Source organism: Zeus faber, assembly GCF_960531495.2.
Source record: "Zeus faber genome assembly, chromosome: 20".
Classification (NCBI taxonomy): domain Eukaryota; kingdom Metazoa; phylum Chordata; class Actinopteri; order Zeiformes; family Zeidae; genus Zeus; species Zeus faber.
The window spans coordinates 3021119-3035502 of NC_137207.1; the positions used below are offsets into that span (position 1 = coordinate 3021119).

Here is a 14384-nt window from a genome sequence, read left to right on the forward strand (position 1 = left end):
GCTCCTCTATTACGTGTGCCTTCCTTTCTCACCCCCGCCCCCCTCACAGTCCCGGCCTGTGGGTGGGTGGGTGTGTGGTCATGCACTTCAGCCAATGTATGTTTTCACCAGCCGTGCCAAGGGGGGGAGGGGCAGGGGGAAGTTCTGAGGGAAACAGAGCTCCTGATGTTTCATATTACACTCCGCTGTCAAGAAGAAGAAGGAGAAGAAGGAGACGACAAAGAAGAAGGAGAAAAAGTGGAGGACTCCTCGGGCTTCTTTTCTTCCCAGCTATTTCAGTGGAGGTTTATGGAGGCTGCCGCCTTGAACAATGAAGATCTCCTCTGTGGTCTTCGCTCTTCTGACCAGAACCTTCTTTGGTGGTAGGAAAACTTTTTTTCAACTTCAAACTGGGTAGGAGAGTGGATAAGAACCGTCCTCTTGGAGCAGCCCAAGCTTAGCAAAAAAATTGATAGTTTTCACTTTTAATGCTTGAAAAACAACTATTTCTGGCAGTCGGTGCTCCGCTGAAATTTGAGACAATGAATGTGATGAGTTAAGGTTGAGGATGTTATTGAGGAGAAAGAATACAAAAAATAAAAAATAAAAATGAATAAATAAAATCAAACAAAGAAGGAATGAAAGCCCAACAAATAACCCCTCAAAATGAAGTTTGATTTTAATCTTGCTTTTCTGTCAAAATGGTGCATTATGAAAGTTTGATAAAGCCAAAAGTACAAACCTGGTCATGCAACACCCTCAGGAATGACAATTTTAGGTATTTAAATATGTTCCTATTAGCCTTATTGCTATAATTGATTGAGTTCACCTAATCGCCAGGAATCTGTCATCCAACTCCATCTTTCTGGCAAAAGGATGTTGACCTGAGCTTTGTGAACAAAATGAAAATATCACTGCAAATGACAATGGCCAAGTTTTTTAAAACAACAAAATTTCATATCTCTACACAGATTTATGCTGGGCCCTCAACGTCACCGTTAGCCCCTCCCCTTTCACGGTGGCTCAGGAGGGTCAAAATGTCACGCTGTCCTGTGTTGTATCCCAGCGGCGGCCCAACAGTGCCCTACCGGTGGTTAAATGGACCTTCTTTCCGGAAGGTGCCGACCGCCCTGAAGATGAGGTCCTCATTGCACGCGTCAACATGAGGAAGGAACGTTTCTACGGCAACTACACCAAGAGCTTCCCGTGGCCCAAGCTGAAGCTGACGGTGGTGAAGCAGGGCAAGATTTTCCACCTGCTGATACTGAATGTGTCGCATTGGGACAGGGGTCTCTACATGTGCCGAGTGCAGGAGTTCAACAAGCACAGACACCGCTGGAAGGCCTCCACCAATTGCACTGCTGCTACTGAGCTTAGAGGTAAAGTATCATTGCAACTTCACTTCCCAATATCACTTTATGCATCGTCTCTTCCCATTGAAAATGGGAGTTATGTATACAAAGTAGAAATTGGGATTTGTATTTTTTCCTTTTTCAAATGAGCTCCCCTTCTCTCAGGACCTTCTCTCAGTCCAGTGACCTTTAGGGGACATGGTTAACCTTTTCAGTGCGCTATACAAGTTGTCTCCTCCTCTTCTCTTGTCTCCGAACAGCAGCAGGAATTTTCGTATTAGGAGAAATAGTGGCGTGTTTTGTGCTATTAAGAAGTTGTGGGCATGTGCCTGTCAATTTAGAATGATTTAGATTCATCAACATGCACATGTGGAAGAACAAATATGGCTGGTAAGCACCCATCTGAAATCCGGTGGTGATTTTACTCATTCCAGCTTTTCTGCACAAAAAGTGTTAAGGTTAAGATAAGATAAGGTTCTAGATGAGTCACTCAGTAAAAAGAGTTGATTTTCCGACATCTCGTTCATTTGATTCAGTTGGTATAACGCACAGTAAGTGTGGGAGGACTTCCGGTCGAATGAGAGTCAGTCTGCTCAGAGTTGTGAATGGATTTCTCACATCAGAGCACACTATTCCCCTAGCCAATGAGAGTGCAGTTTTATGCACAGCAGTATGATATTAGCGGCGTGGCCTTGTTTTTCTACTTCACTATGCTGTTGGGGGCATGGCCTTGTTTATTCTGTTACTATGGTAACGCAGGCCTGACCTAATTCTGTTATTTTCTAACAATCTAAATGCTATTGGGCTATTTTATTCCTTACTATGGGCAGGGCTAGCCCGTGCTTTTATGTGCCATGCATGATGCGACACGCATTGCACAGTGCGTTTTATACTCTTTCAATTAGGAAACTGGGGAAAATAAATACATGATATAAAATAAAAACACACAGATATTTTGTTTAATTTGGAGAAACGGGGGGAAATTTGGAGAAGCAGCGCAAATTGAGAGGACAGAAGATGAGCAGATAGGAGACGTCACACTCATCACGTGGGCACTACAGTGACTATGGGAAAGGCCACATGTCCCAATTCAATTTCGTTCCAACTTTCAATATGCTGTTGGGTGTGTAGCCTTGTTTACTTCTTTTACTTTTATTTTACTATGGATTGATTTATTATAATTTCTCAGGAGGAATAAAGAACTTGTTTTCCATCATGAATTGTAAACTTAATTTCCCAAAATAAAATGTTTTTCATTATTTTTCAATATTCAATGATTAAGACAAACTTTTTTCTTTTTTTCCAATATTTGTGATTTTCTTTCATCAAAATACCATTGGGATGCATTACAAGTTACGAGCAAGAGTGTCCAGCATATTATTCAGCAGTAGTAAATACAGTCAATTAAACTGTACCAATATATCAATAAGTTGTGGCCCTTTGCATCTTTTGTGGTTTAAATATGGCCCTCTTGGCCTCTAAAGTTAAGTACCTCTGCTTAAGGGCATCCTCATAGTAAAGGATTAATAGATATACGTAAATCATTCTGCTTCTTTGCCGGAATTTCCCCAAATTTGACAAGTTACGTCTCTTCGCTAAAGCTGTACCAACATTTTGATAAAAAGGGTCTTGCCACCATCAAAAGAAACAAAGTCTCCTGAGGTAAAGGTTTGATCTTAGCAGGTTGGTAGAGTTGATCGCTCAGTGCTCAGTTTAGTGACATATGATCATTAGCACTCATTTGACCACGTTCTCCGTTTGCCTAAATCTATCACCCTTGAAAGAAAACTCCAGTATTCATCCAAAGAAGTGAAGTTTTAATGTGTATTGTGCATCTTAAACTGGCTGACTTTTTGGGTTTTTTTTCAAGATTAATCAAATGTGTAATATCTGCTTGTTTATTTTAACTCCATTTTATATAATAAACTGACACGCCATGCTACACAGCACACCATTACAAAGCATGTCTGAGATTTTAAAATTTGGACAATAAGCAGTAAATAGCAACTTCTAATAAAATCATAGATGTTTGGTGATCAACATCGCCAATCATGACTGCTCCTCCTCTATGAGGCTTCTTAGCCTTGCAGCAGAGGGGTCTTACAACACCAGTGATTTGGTAGCATAACATTGATCCATGAAACCGGTTAGTGGCGACATTGACCGGGGATTGAGCGGAGATTGACAGGTCTTGTAATTCTACATAGAAAATACGATGGAAGATAATTTGATTCCACAGTAAAACACCATACAAATCATGAGTAAAAAATAAAGTCTTTGAGACTATACTGTATCTTTCTAGTTCATCCAAAAAAAACTACATCAGAGTTAAAAAAAAAAAAACAGTGGTACTTTTGGAAATAAAACAGTGGTAAGAGAATTGGCTCGCAGCATGAATCTGTGCAAATTCCAGGTGTGGTATTGTGTGTAATTGTGCAAGTGTTAGGCAAAGTGCCGTGGAGTTGTATTTGTATCCAAAATTGCAGGAAAACAAATGTTGTTATGCACACAAACTGCGAGATACTATCTTCCTGTTAGAAACTGTCTTCCAGAGCTTTTTTGGGGCATTCGATCTTTGGACTATAATTCCTGTTAGAATATCCTTGCAATTAGCAAAACCTGTTCACAGTGTCATCTACATGTCTGTCTACATGAAGAAGCTACTTCGTCTGACTGGCTGGGAGATATTAAGGGGAAGGAAGTGGATGCCCTGCACATTGGAATGCTGGTGTTCCTGTAACAGAAATATAAGTACTGAGGCATTGCACGAACCATCACCATCTAGCGCATTTTATTCACAGATCGGTCCGTTTTTTTTGTTTTTTTTAAACCTGTGCTGTCAGCATGCTGGGCAGAGTATTTTTGCCATTGCATCTAGGACAGAGATAGTCTGCAAGTGGAGTTCAAGTTCTCAACCTGCAATGCAACTCTTAATTAACTCTTGATTAATTCTTAAATCATCAATAACTGCTGCAATAACTCTGTCCTGTGGATGACCTGTAGAATGACAAGAGCACAGTTTTTGGTTATAAAGAACCACTAATCCCCCTCTTTGGAGAACTATTTATCATGTTTGGGTCTATAAACAACTGATCACTACTCCAAGAGGGGGAGAATCACCACGGGTGAGACAAATAAACATAAACAAATAACATTTACACAAAAACATAAACATTGGACGATAACATGTTTTGAAAAACAGTGAATGAGGTCCAGAAAAACTGAAACTACAACTGGTCACGTGGCCTCTTTCTGTCATAGTTATGGCAGTAAATGAGGGAGGAAAGGAGAGGAATGCAACCAGGAGGGTGCTGGGGTGCACTGGAAGCAGGTGTGTGTGTGTGTGTGTGTGTGTGTGTGTGTGTGTGTGTGTGTGTGTGTGTGTGTGTGTGTGTGTGTGTGTGTGTGCAGTCGACCGGACAGCCCACCCGGCGTGAGCGACAAGTGCCCATACACGTAGCAGCGTGTGCTCAGCGCGGGGCACCTGGATGAAGCCATGGAGCAGAAGCAGAAGGCCGAACACCCGACGGCGCTCTCCGCAGCCCTGCCAGGTCGCAGCACACCTTAAGCCACCAGGCTCAAGCCGCCAGGACTCCAACGGGCCACCCCCCCACGGGACGCAGAAGGACACACAAGCCCAGCCACCCCACCCACAGGACAGGCGACCCAAACACCACAACATTGCCCTGACTTAGGAAGACTCAAGTATTAAATGATGGAGTTATGTCAGTGATAAAAGTAGCCCATATTTCATTAAACATTTTTTTTGGATATTGGCAATAGTGTTCAAAATCGATCAAAATGGGTTTGTGGTGTTTCCGTGGTGGGTCGACTGAGGAAAGGTCACTGAGAAGACATAGAGACAGGGAGACTGGAATGCTGCGACCCAGAAGGGTTGATAGTATAAAATGCTAGGATAGGTGGGCAGAGCCAGAAGGCATGAAAGTAGTCATCTCTGGTATCAAGGGAACAGTGAGTTGCTCTGGATGTAACCATTTAATTATAAATTGAAGATGGTTTGCTAGATAGTAGTATCTAAAGTTTGGGGCTGCTCAGCCTCCACAGTCTTTGTTTTTCTGAAGTGTTTAGTTTCATTATAGTTTAATTCTCAGTTTCTTGTATTTCCAATAAAATGTATTGACTATTGAGTATTAAACCAATGTACTGTTGGTTGTACTGGGGTCACTGAAAATACATAGTTTATTTTTGGAAGTATATTATCAGTGAGATGGGTAGGTCCATCGAATGAGGTCTTCTTTAATGGATTTGAGCAATGGAGTGAAGTTAAGGGTAAACAAATCTGACAGATTGGTGGAGATATCAATACCAAGGTATCTAATATTGCCCATTGTGATGGTTTAGGGAAGTTTTGGGGTTGCAGCATTGCAGTCCCCCCCACTAAGTGGTAAGACTGTGGTTTTAGTCCAATTTATTGAATAGTCTGAGATAGCTGAGAATTTAGATATAAGATTGAACACCTCGGGTAGGGATGATATTGGGTTCCATACGTACAACAAGATATCATCTGCATATAAACGGATAATGTGAACTGAGTTTCCTGTTTGTATGCCTTTGATATTACTGTTTTGACCAATGGCTGCTGCGAGCGGTTCAATAAAGATGGCGAATAGTAAAGGGGAGAGCGGACATCCTTGTCTTGTGCCACGTTGTAGAGTGAAACGCTGTGAAGTGTAACCTTTGGTGATGACAGAAGCAGATGGGGAGTTGAAGAGGATTCTGATCCATTGAATGAGTGACTCCAAAGCCAAATTTGTTGAGGATTGAAAAGAGATAAGTCCAATTAACTCTGTCAAATGCTTTTTCAGCATCTAAAGAGGCAATAACAGTATTTAAGTTATTCCTTTGCTATATGCTGATCAGACTGAATAAACGACGCATATTGCTGGATGAGTGTCTGCCTTTGACAAAGCCTGTTTGGTCTGGGTGAATTATAAAAGGAATTACTTTTTCAATTCTGTTGGTTAGTGTTTTACTTATATTCCTTATTGAGTTTGAGCAAAACCGAAATGAGAGAAGTATTCATGTGCGGAGGCATGGTGGAGGTGGACTTGATCTCTGTAACCATTCTGATGAATAATGGGGATATAAGTGGCCAAAAGTGTTTATAAAATTCCACTGGGTAGCCATTTGATCCAGGTGATTTATTGTTGGGCATAGAGAAGAGAGCTTTCCCGAGTTCTTCTAGAGTAAGTGGTTGATCTAAGGTGGTAGCCTGCTCTGTTGAAAGTTTAGGAAGGTCAATATCATCAAAGAATGAGTGGATGTTTGATATATTAAATTCATTATCCGAGTGATATAGCTTATTATAAAACTCTCTAAATATGTTACTGATGTCCTGCGGAGATTATATTATCCTACCCTGTGGATCTTTTACGGCTGCAATAGGGGTTTTTTCTCTAGCGTTTCAATTGATTGGCAAGAAATTTACTTGATTTTTCATTGAATTCAAAATAATTTGCTATTGCTCGTTGCATAAGAATTGTGTCTTTTGATGGATGATATTATGAAGTTGAGATTGAATTGTCCGGATCTCATTTCGGATTTGCTCAGTGGATGAGTGGGCTTGTTGGGAGTGCAACTCCTTTAGTCGTTGTTCAAGTTTATTTTGGCATTCTTGTCCTTTATTTTTCTTGTGAGTGGAGAATGAAATAATAGTACCTCTTAGAGCTGCCTTAGCTGTTTCCCAGAGTAAGGATGGTGATATTTCTGGGGAGTCATTCAGTTCAATGGAGGAAGCCCGTTCTCAGGAAAATAAATGGTTAAAATCTTTATCTTTCAAAAATGAGGTGTTAAACCGCCACCTGCCAGAAGGGTTCAGCCTGTGATCGGAAATGATAATAGGGTGGATTTCAGTATAAGTGATTTTGGACAATGCAGAGTTACTTGTCAAGACAAGGTCGATTCTAGAGAAGCTTGGGTGGGGTGGTAAGTAATATGTGTATTCTCTAGAATGTAGGTTATTTGATCGCCAACAATCCCCAAGAGCAAGTTCACTTATATATTGTTTTATAGTGTCTGACGAACGCCAGGATTTGTGAATATTTCTGCCTTGAGAACGGTCTACACTTGGATCCAGTACTGTGTTGAAGTCTCCTCCCAATATGATAATTGATTCAGAGAATTCTAAGAGTTTTGAAAATATGTTGTGAAAGAAATTTGGGTCATCCTCATTGGGGCCATAAATATTACCTATGGTTAATTTAATGTTACCTAAAATTCCATTGATCATTATGTAACGCCCTTCTGGGCCTGATATTGTGGTTTTATTTTGATATGGGATACTTTTATTGATCAATGTAGAAACACCTCTTTTTTTTGAGTCGTGTGTTGCGGTAAACGTCTGATTAACCCATTAAGCTTTGGGTTTGAAATGCTCAGATGCAGTAAGGTGGGTTTCTTGCAGTAGACAGAAGCTGGGGTTCATCCTGGTGAGGTGAGATAGGATTTTGCTACGTTTAGCAGGTGAGCCCAAGCCTCTCACATTCCAACTAACAGACTTAATGGGTGTCATTGATGTTAGTTAGGGGGTGATGGCACAATGCATCCAAGGCAATAGCTATACTACTGTTCCTATGCTTTCCCATAGATAAGTCTGGGATTTCCTTCTTTACATTCCTTTTCACTGTCATAGTATTGCAGGAAGTTTGTAGGGATACATAGACAAAGATAAACATAGAACATTGCCAGATTAGACATACATAAAGTGAGAGACAGAATAGAGTGAGAGTGATAGGAGAAGTGAGGAGAGAGGGATTAGGGAGGTGAGACGATGAGATAAGTAGGGAGGGGGAATTAGGAGGGTGAGATGAGAGTGAGCGATATTTTAAATCCTGACATAGATAGCATGCCTATTTCTAAATCTTGCAGTATATCATAACCAGAATTACAAGAATACATGAAAAATGATCAAAATAACCAGGATGTGGTGGAGGAGTCTCGGAATAACAGAGCCTATATATAGTTTATCAACAACCATCGATACGTGTTTACCCTTCTGACGGTTCTCCTTCAGGATGGGGTACAAGCACCTTCTGTCGATCGTTGAATTGATCATTCCATACCCATTGGGGTTCATTTCAGCTCCGGTCCTTTGCTTTTAACCAGCTCCTTGTGTTTGAAGTGTTCAAACTTGGCAATGACACCACTCGGTGTCCCTGCCCATGAACCCGGTGGAAGGTGATCTGCTTCACGGTGTCTGTCGGGAGGTTCAGGGAGGTGAGGAGAAAGTCTTTCACCATTTTTTCTGGGGACTCGGTGTTGTAAAAAGATGAGGTTGTCCCGCAAACTTCTGGATTGTATATCCAGGATAATCTCTTTCATTATTTTATTCTCTTTTTTTACAACTTCCATCTCTGCTGTGGGACGCTTCGCAGAGGTTTTTAGATCCGCGTTGTCTTTTTGCATCTCGCTGACCGTGCGGTGCAGGAAATCAAGGCTGGCTTTGATCTCTATAATGTCTCAGAGAAGTGGACCAAGCATGCCCAGCTTCTTGTTAATCTCATCCAAGACACTCACCTCTACAGCACCCGGTATGAGATCGTCTGTGTCCGTTGCTGAGTCGGTCTTCTTCCTTTTCACGGGATTATTGCGGTCCTGGTTGTCTTCCTTCACGTATTTGTTTTAAAAAAAAAAATCAATATAATCCTTGAGGTCCTCCACTTTGGTTTCGCGCAGTGTTCCCTTTTTTATATTTATATATATAAATATTATTTACAATTTGCTTTGTTATCTTGTCTGAGATGGAGCTGCCGGTGTGTTAGTCAGTGTAGCAGGGCGCCGCCATGTTGGATCTCAACTCACTACTCACTTCCGTCTTCTCGCAAGATCACAGCATGTTCCCCTCCCTCGCATCTCACAGCATACCCACGTCCCTCGCATCCATGCTCCCGTCCCGCGGGAGCATGGATCCGATCGGCCAGAGTTAATAAAGGCGTTCAATTTGACCAATTATTTGAGCAACGCCCCCCTTCAAAATAAAATGAAAATAAGAATGACTACCTTCCATTTTTTGTTTGATTACAATTTGTTTCCAAGGCAACTTTTCTAGCAATCGTACAGTTTAAGTCATTTAATCTAATTTTAATTTGATCATTTGGGTACCTCTCTTCTGCAACCCAAAGTTCCCACCAGCAACAATAATGTATTGAATCGACTTGCATGGCCAGTAGAAAGCCTCAGTCGAGGATTTAACATTAAGGTTCTCTGAAACCACAAATTAATGTTATGTTTGAGCCTGCTGAAGAAGGAGGACACTTTTCAAAAGCCCACATATTATACGCAGTTGAGGATATCTATCAAATTGGAGTCATAATGAAAAACTGTCATCTAGCCTTTTGTTCTAGATCAATAGAGGCAAGCCTCCAGTAGCAGTGATTTGTAGTTTATCACACTTCAAGTGGATGATCTAATTCTGCTGGCCAAGTAGCAGTTGAACTTGTTTCACTGTGCAAAAGATGGCCCTACTTTTCATTTGAGAGGGGGAAGCATCATTGGTGCACAGATATGAAAGGATCCTCCATTGCGACAAGCTGTGGCTTTGACAGGCTACATTTTGGAGAAAGAGCAGAGAGAATGACGAGAGAGTGTGGTTTGCAACGCAGTGACTGGCGGTATTGGATGGATGACGAATATTTAGCAGTGCTGCATAATCTTTCCAATATTTTCTCTTTTATGAAACAGTGAGAGGGTTGGGGTTTTTTTCATAACATGAGGCTCAGTTCAGTTGTGGTGGTCATACAGTATAGAGAAAGATGCCTGGGTCGTATAAGGAATCCCGATATCTCATTGCCACAGCAATGTGAGGACTCTAATGCAATTAATATCCCATTGCAAGGTTTGAGCTGCAGACATTGCTCACCACATTTTCCATGGAGTATCTCCTGCATGCTGACATCTGGGGGTGTCCACAGCCAAGAAGCGAAGAATCCCAAGCAGACGCATGGTCCTTACCAAACACTTTTGACATTGGCTGCAAAGTGGAGTTTCCCGTCTGGTCCAGAAAGACTCTACAGGAATAGAACCAGGGCGGCTTGGAGTGCTTGCCTTGCCTGTTCACCGTTCACCATGCAAACTGTGACATGCACCAAGCAAGCGCAACTGAGGAAATATATAGGTAGAATAAAAAAGATTTTAAAAAATTACTCATTTTGGGATTCTCAGCATGAGAAATATGAGGTGTGGCATTTGAGTGTGTGAACTGGTTGATATGCGTGAGTGTCACGGTAAAAGCGTGAGACTTGGCAGCTCTGGTTATGCGTAGTGGGAATCTGACAGTGGGAACTTACTAGTTGCCATTGATATTGAAATCTAGATTCCTCAATGTGCTGAGCCAGACACAAATTACCTCAGACATCTTGGCCTGCCCTTGGTCGGAATGTCCTTGGTCTGCCTCAACCCCACCGCCCGACTTAGGCCATCGGGCCAGAATTTTGTGCTGGATGTAGTGCACAACAATAACATCTTGTTTCCTGGTGCAAATTGCCTGAGCCAAGCCCCCCTGTCGTCTAAGAGGCGCTGACGTTCCTGAGCCTGAAGCCAATTCTCCTATTCTCCAACGACCAAATCGGCATGTGTAACTTTGCTCTCAGGTTCATGACATACTGTATCTCATGCTTATTGGTGCTAGGACCTTCCTCACAGCTTTCTTTAATTAGGTCTAGAATCCCCCGGGGTCTCCTGCCAAAGAACAGTTCAAAGGTAGAAAATCCCATGGAGGCCTGGGGAACCTGCAAACAACAGGGGGTCCAACCACTTGTCCAAATTACGGCTATCGTTGCGAACGAACTTCAGAATCATGTTTTTCAGCATTTTATTAAAGTGCTCCACCAAACCGTCGGTCTGGGGATGGTAAACGTTGTCCGAGTTGAGTGGATGTACAGTAACTCATAAAGTTCCCGAAATGTACGTGACATTAAGATAGTGCAAAGCCTCATGTCTACCCCTTTGTAGCCTTACTTGGTAGGCCCCTTCCCAACCGGGGGGTTGTCCAGCGAGCAGGCAACCCAGACCACCTGGCTGAGTTCTATCCAGTGGCAGTGCCGGTGGTCATGGCCGGGTCATCCGCAGTGCCCGCACCCCTTCCCAGACGTCTGCGCAACTCCCTGTTTTCCCGCGTACGGTCCCGGGAGCTGACAGGGGACAGAGAGGGGACTGCACGGGAACAAGAGACAGTGTCCCACAGCACCACAGGACCCAGCTGGTAGACATCTGCCCTTCCCTGGGCCTGCAAGGGGGAATGTGCGGGTAAGAAAAGGGGCATATCCGGACACCTGTGGGTGCCGCGGAGCCCAGCCATTCCTCTCTGGGGCACCGGGATGGGCTAGGGACCCGGCCAAATTCACGTGTGTCCTGAAGTCGGACGCAGCAGACCCCCGGACATTCTCCTCCTGGCATCTGGATGGGCTGGGGACCCGGCGAATCCTGCATGGGTCCTAGGGTCAGACGCGGGTCTGGTACCCTAGCTGGCTCCTGGTTGGTGGCAGCGGGCCAGCGGTCAGTCGCAGCGTACTCCCGGGAGCTTATGTTGTTGAGGACACGCTCCAGCTGGAAGCGGAGGAAGTCCCGCTCCTCCTCCAAGTCTGCTAGGCACTCAGACCCTGCCAGGTACCTTTTCAGGCGCCACTTGTCGGCGTCTCTACCCACAAGTCGGGGTTTAGCAAGAATTTTTATTTAACGAACTGAACAAAATGGCTCGCTGGCCAAAAGGATAAATAATCAGGAATAATGTGTTCGGGCACAGGAGGAATGGTGTTCCGCTCTGTCTCCTGGTCGGCTGACAAGCCTGTGCGCGGAACCCCTCTGCAAGACAGACAAATATTAAGAAAGCTCCCTGCCCTGGATCGGACCAATCAGTAACGCGGGCACTGATTCAGCTGACTCGGTTCACGAGAGCACTGTGGAATTCTATTTCATTTGTTACGGGTTGCATGTTATGGGTTACATTCTATTACTACATGCGTTCCAATGTTCAATTTTCTGGAAAGAGCAGTAAGTGAATTTGGCTGGAAGTGGCCTTTAAATACAAACAAGCCTACCCAGGACTTGTACAGGGTAAAAAAAATGCTGCAAATTATTTGCCATGAGAGTCATCCCCTGGTGTTGAACGGTCTACACGAAAAAAAACTATATCCCAGTCCTTCGATTATGAATACTGAAAAAAAAATACATAGATAACCTGACAATCTGATATATAATTGTGTATGCTGATGTCTGTCTGTCTGTCACTCCCCATCTCTCTCTCTGGTCGTTTCTCAATACCAAGTACGCAAAGTCCAGACTTACGGACTTGGTAGTTCAGACTTAGCAAGTTCGACTCGAGAGTACAGACTCCCGGGGACGGGAGGACGCAAGACAGTCATTCTGCAAAATGCATTCTGGGATACTTGGCTGTCCCAAGTCCACACAAGTCACCACCAATGCAGCCTCGATAAAATGGGCAGAGCAAGTCCACATCCGGGCATTTGGACTGGACTTGGCTTGATGCGTACTTTGAATTGGAACAGTACTTGGGCTGCGACTGATGACGTTTCACAAGTCCACAAGAACACAAGTACAGACAAGAACGCAGATTGAGAAAGGGCCACTGTCTCTTCCTCTTCTCTCTGCGTCACACATTAACACGGTGTAGAGGTGTTTTCTGGCGCAGGGCCAGGGAATGAGCTTGAACTTGAACTTGAGGAAGAGGAGGCAGGCGGAGGCGAAACAGCGCGGCGTGTTTTTATTCACAGTTTTCGAGACAAAATGTGGCTCGCAGGCCAGTATGAAAACAGTCTGTTAGATCTGCGCTAAGCCGCGCTCCTGCCGTGATGTGTCCAGCGGCTTGGATAGGGGGCTTGTCTCACCCGGTCCTACTATATCCTGCAAGCACGCCGATCCTCACTGCGGGGACAACAAACAATATATCACTTCCTGGTTTTGGGATGGAGGGACTCCGCTGATGGGAGTCTGCGCCACCTGCATGCAGTGGCGGCTTGACTACGCCCCCTTGGCCCACCACACATATTCTCAAACGATTTTGTAAGTTTAAGCAAAGTCAGAGTGCTGCCAATACAACTCCTGCTCAGCACAACTTTATTTTTTATTCTATGTAATTCATGTTGACGTGTTTATTTGTCATGTGCGAGCACCTGGGAGTTGCAGTAATATTTTCTTCCGAGGGGCACCGGCAGCAATCTTTTCTTTTTACGGGATTTCCTATGAAACTAAAGCATTTTGGTAGAATGATTGTTAAAATAATAAAATGCCGTGGTAGAGGTCTGTTCCGCAAGAGGAACAGTTATGTTTAACTTTTGGAAATTGACATGAACATGCCACACAAAGTTGGGATTGTAGCCTTCATTGCAGGATTTCTGAAAGTGTAATCAGTAAGATAATTTTGTAAAAAAAAATCCAGTATCTGATGCTCCTCAGATGAAAAACATGCCCCACCATCTTAAGTGACCGAGACCAAGTGGTAGTCCACCCCATACAGACCAAACTAAACCCTGAAGAGAAACTGCTGCAATGGTTGCTATCGTAAAATCTTCTTCCGGTTATTAACAGAACGAACGGGACAAGCAGCCACAAAACGGTTTGTGCTTGTCTCGGATAACATGACTCATAGGAAAGGTACTTGTGAAGCAAATAAACACAGTGGTTAGTGTTTAAAAAAAACAATCGTTGGCAATAAGCGAAGACGTGACAACCGTCTTTTTTTAAAGCAACTCCTTTGGGTTTCCGAGGTTTTTAAGATGGTATTCAAGACCGCAAAGTTAACAGTATCTGAAGAGGTAGTTTTTAAAATCACTTTTTTTTTTTTTTTTTACTATTATCCAAGTATATTTGCTTTTACATTGCGTCAGTCCGTTATAGTTACATTTTCAGTTGATTTTTTAAAGTTAGTGAAATGAGGTTATTTAATCATGTTGAAGTAGCACATTTTGAAAACTTCACGTCATTGTGAGAAATAAGCTTGAATGTACTGGAAGTAACGAGTACTTGAGTCACAATTTGGCCCCTGATACATTCTTACTCTGACTCAAGTTGCGAATCCGA

The 14384-nt window shown here is 43.2% G+C and overlaps 1 protein-coding gene across 1 annotated transcript in view; it reads left to right on the forward strand.

The window, feature by feature from the left end:
* Window positions 1-207: 207 nt before the first annotated feature.
* The window catches only part of vstm4b (V-set and transmembrane domain containing 4b), a 30174-nt gene continuing 15997 nt past the window's right edge, over window positions 208-14384 (forward strand). Inside the window, exons 1-2 of the mRNA XM_080020904.1 lie at window positions 208-362; window positions 951-1358. Coding sequence (XP_079877030.1) covers window positions 311-362; window positions 951-1358 — 460 coding nt within the window. The 5' untranslated portion in view covers window positions 208-310. The remainder of the gene's footprint in view (window positions 363-950; window positions 1359-14384) is intronic.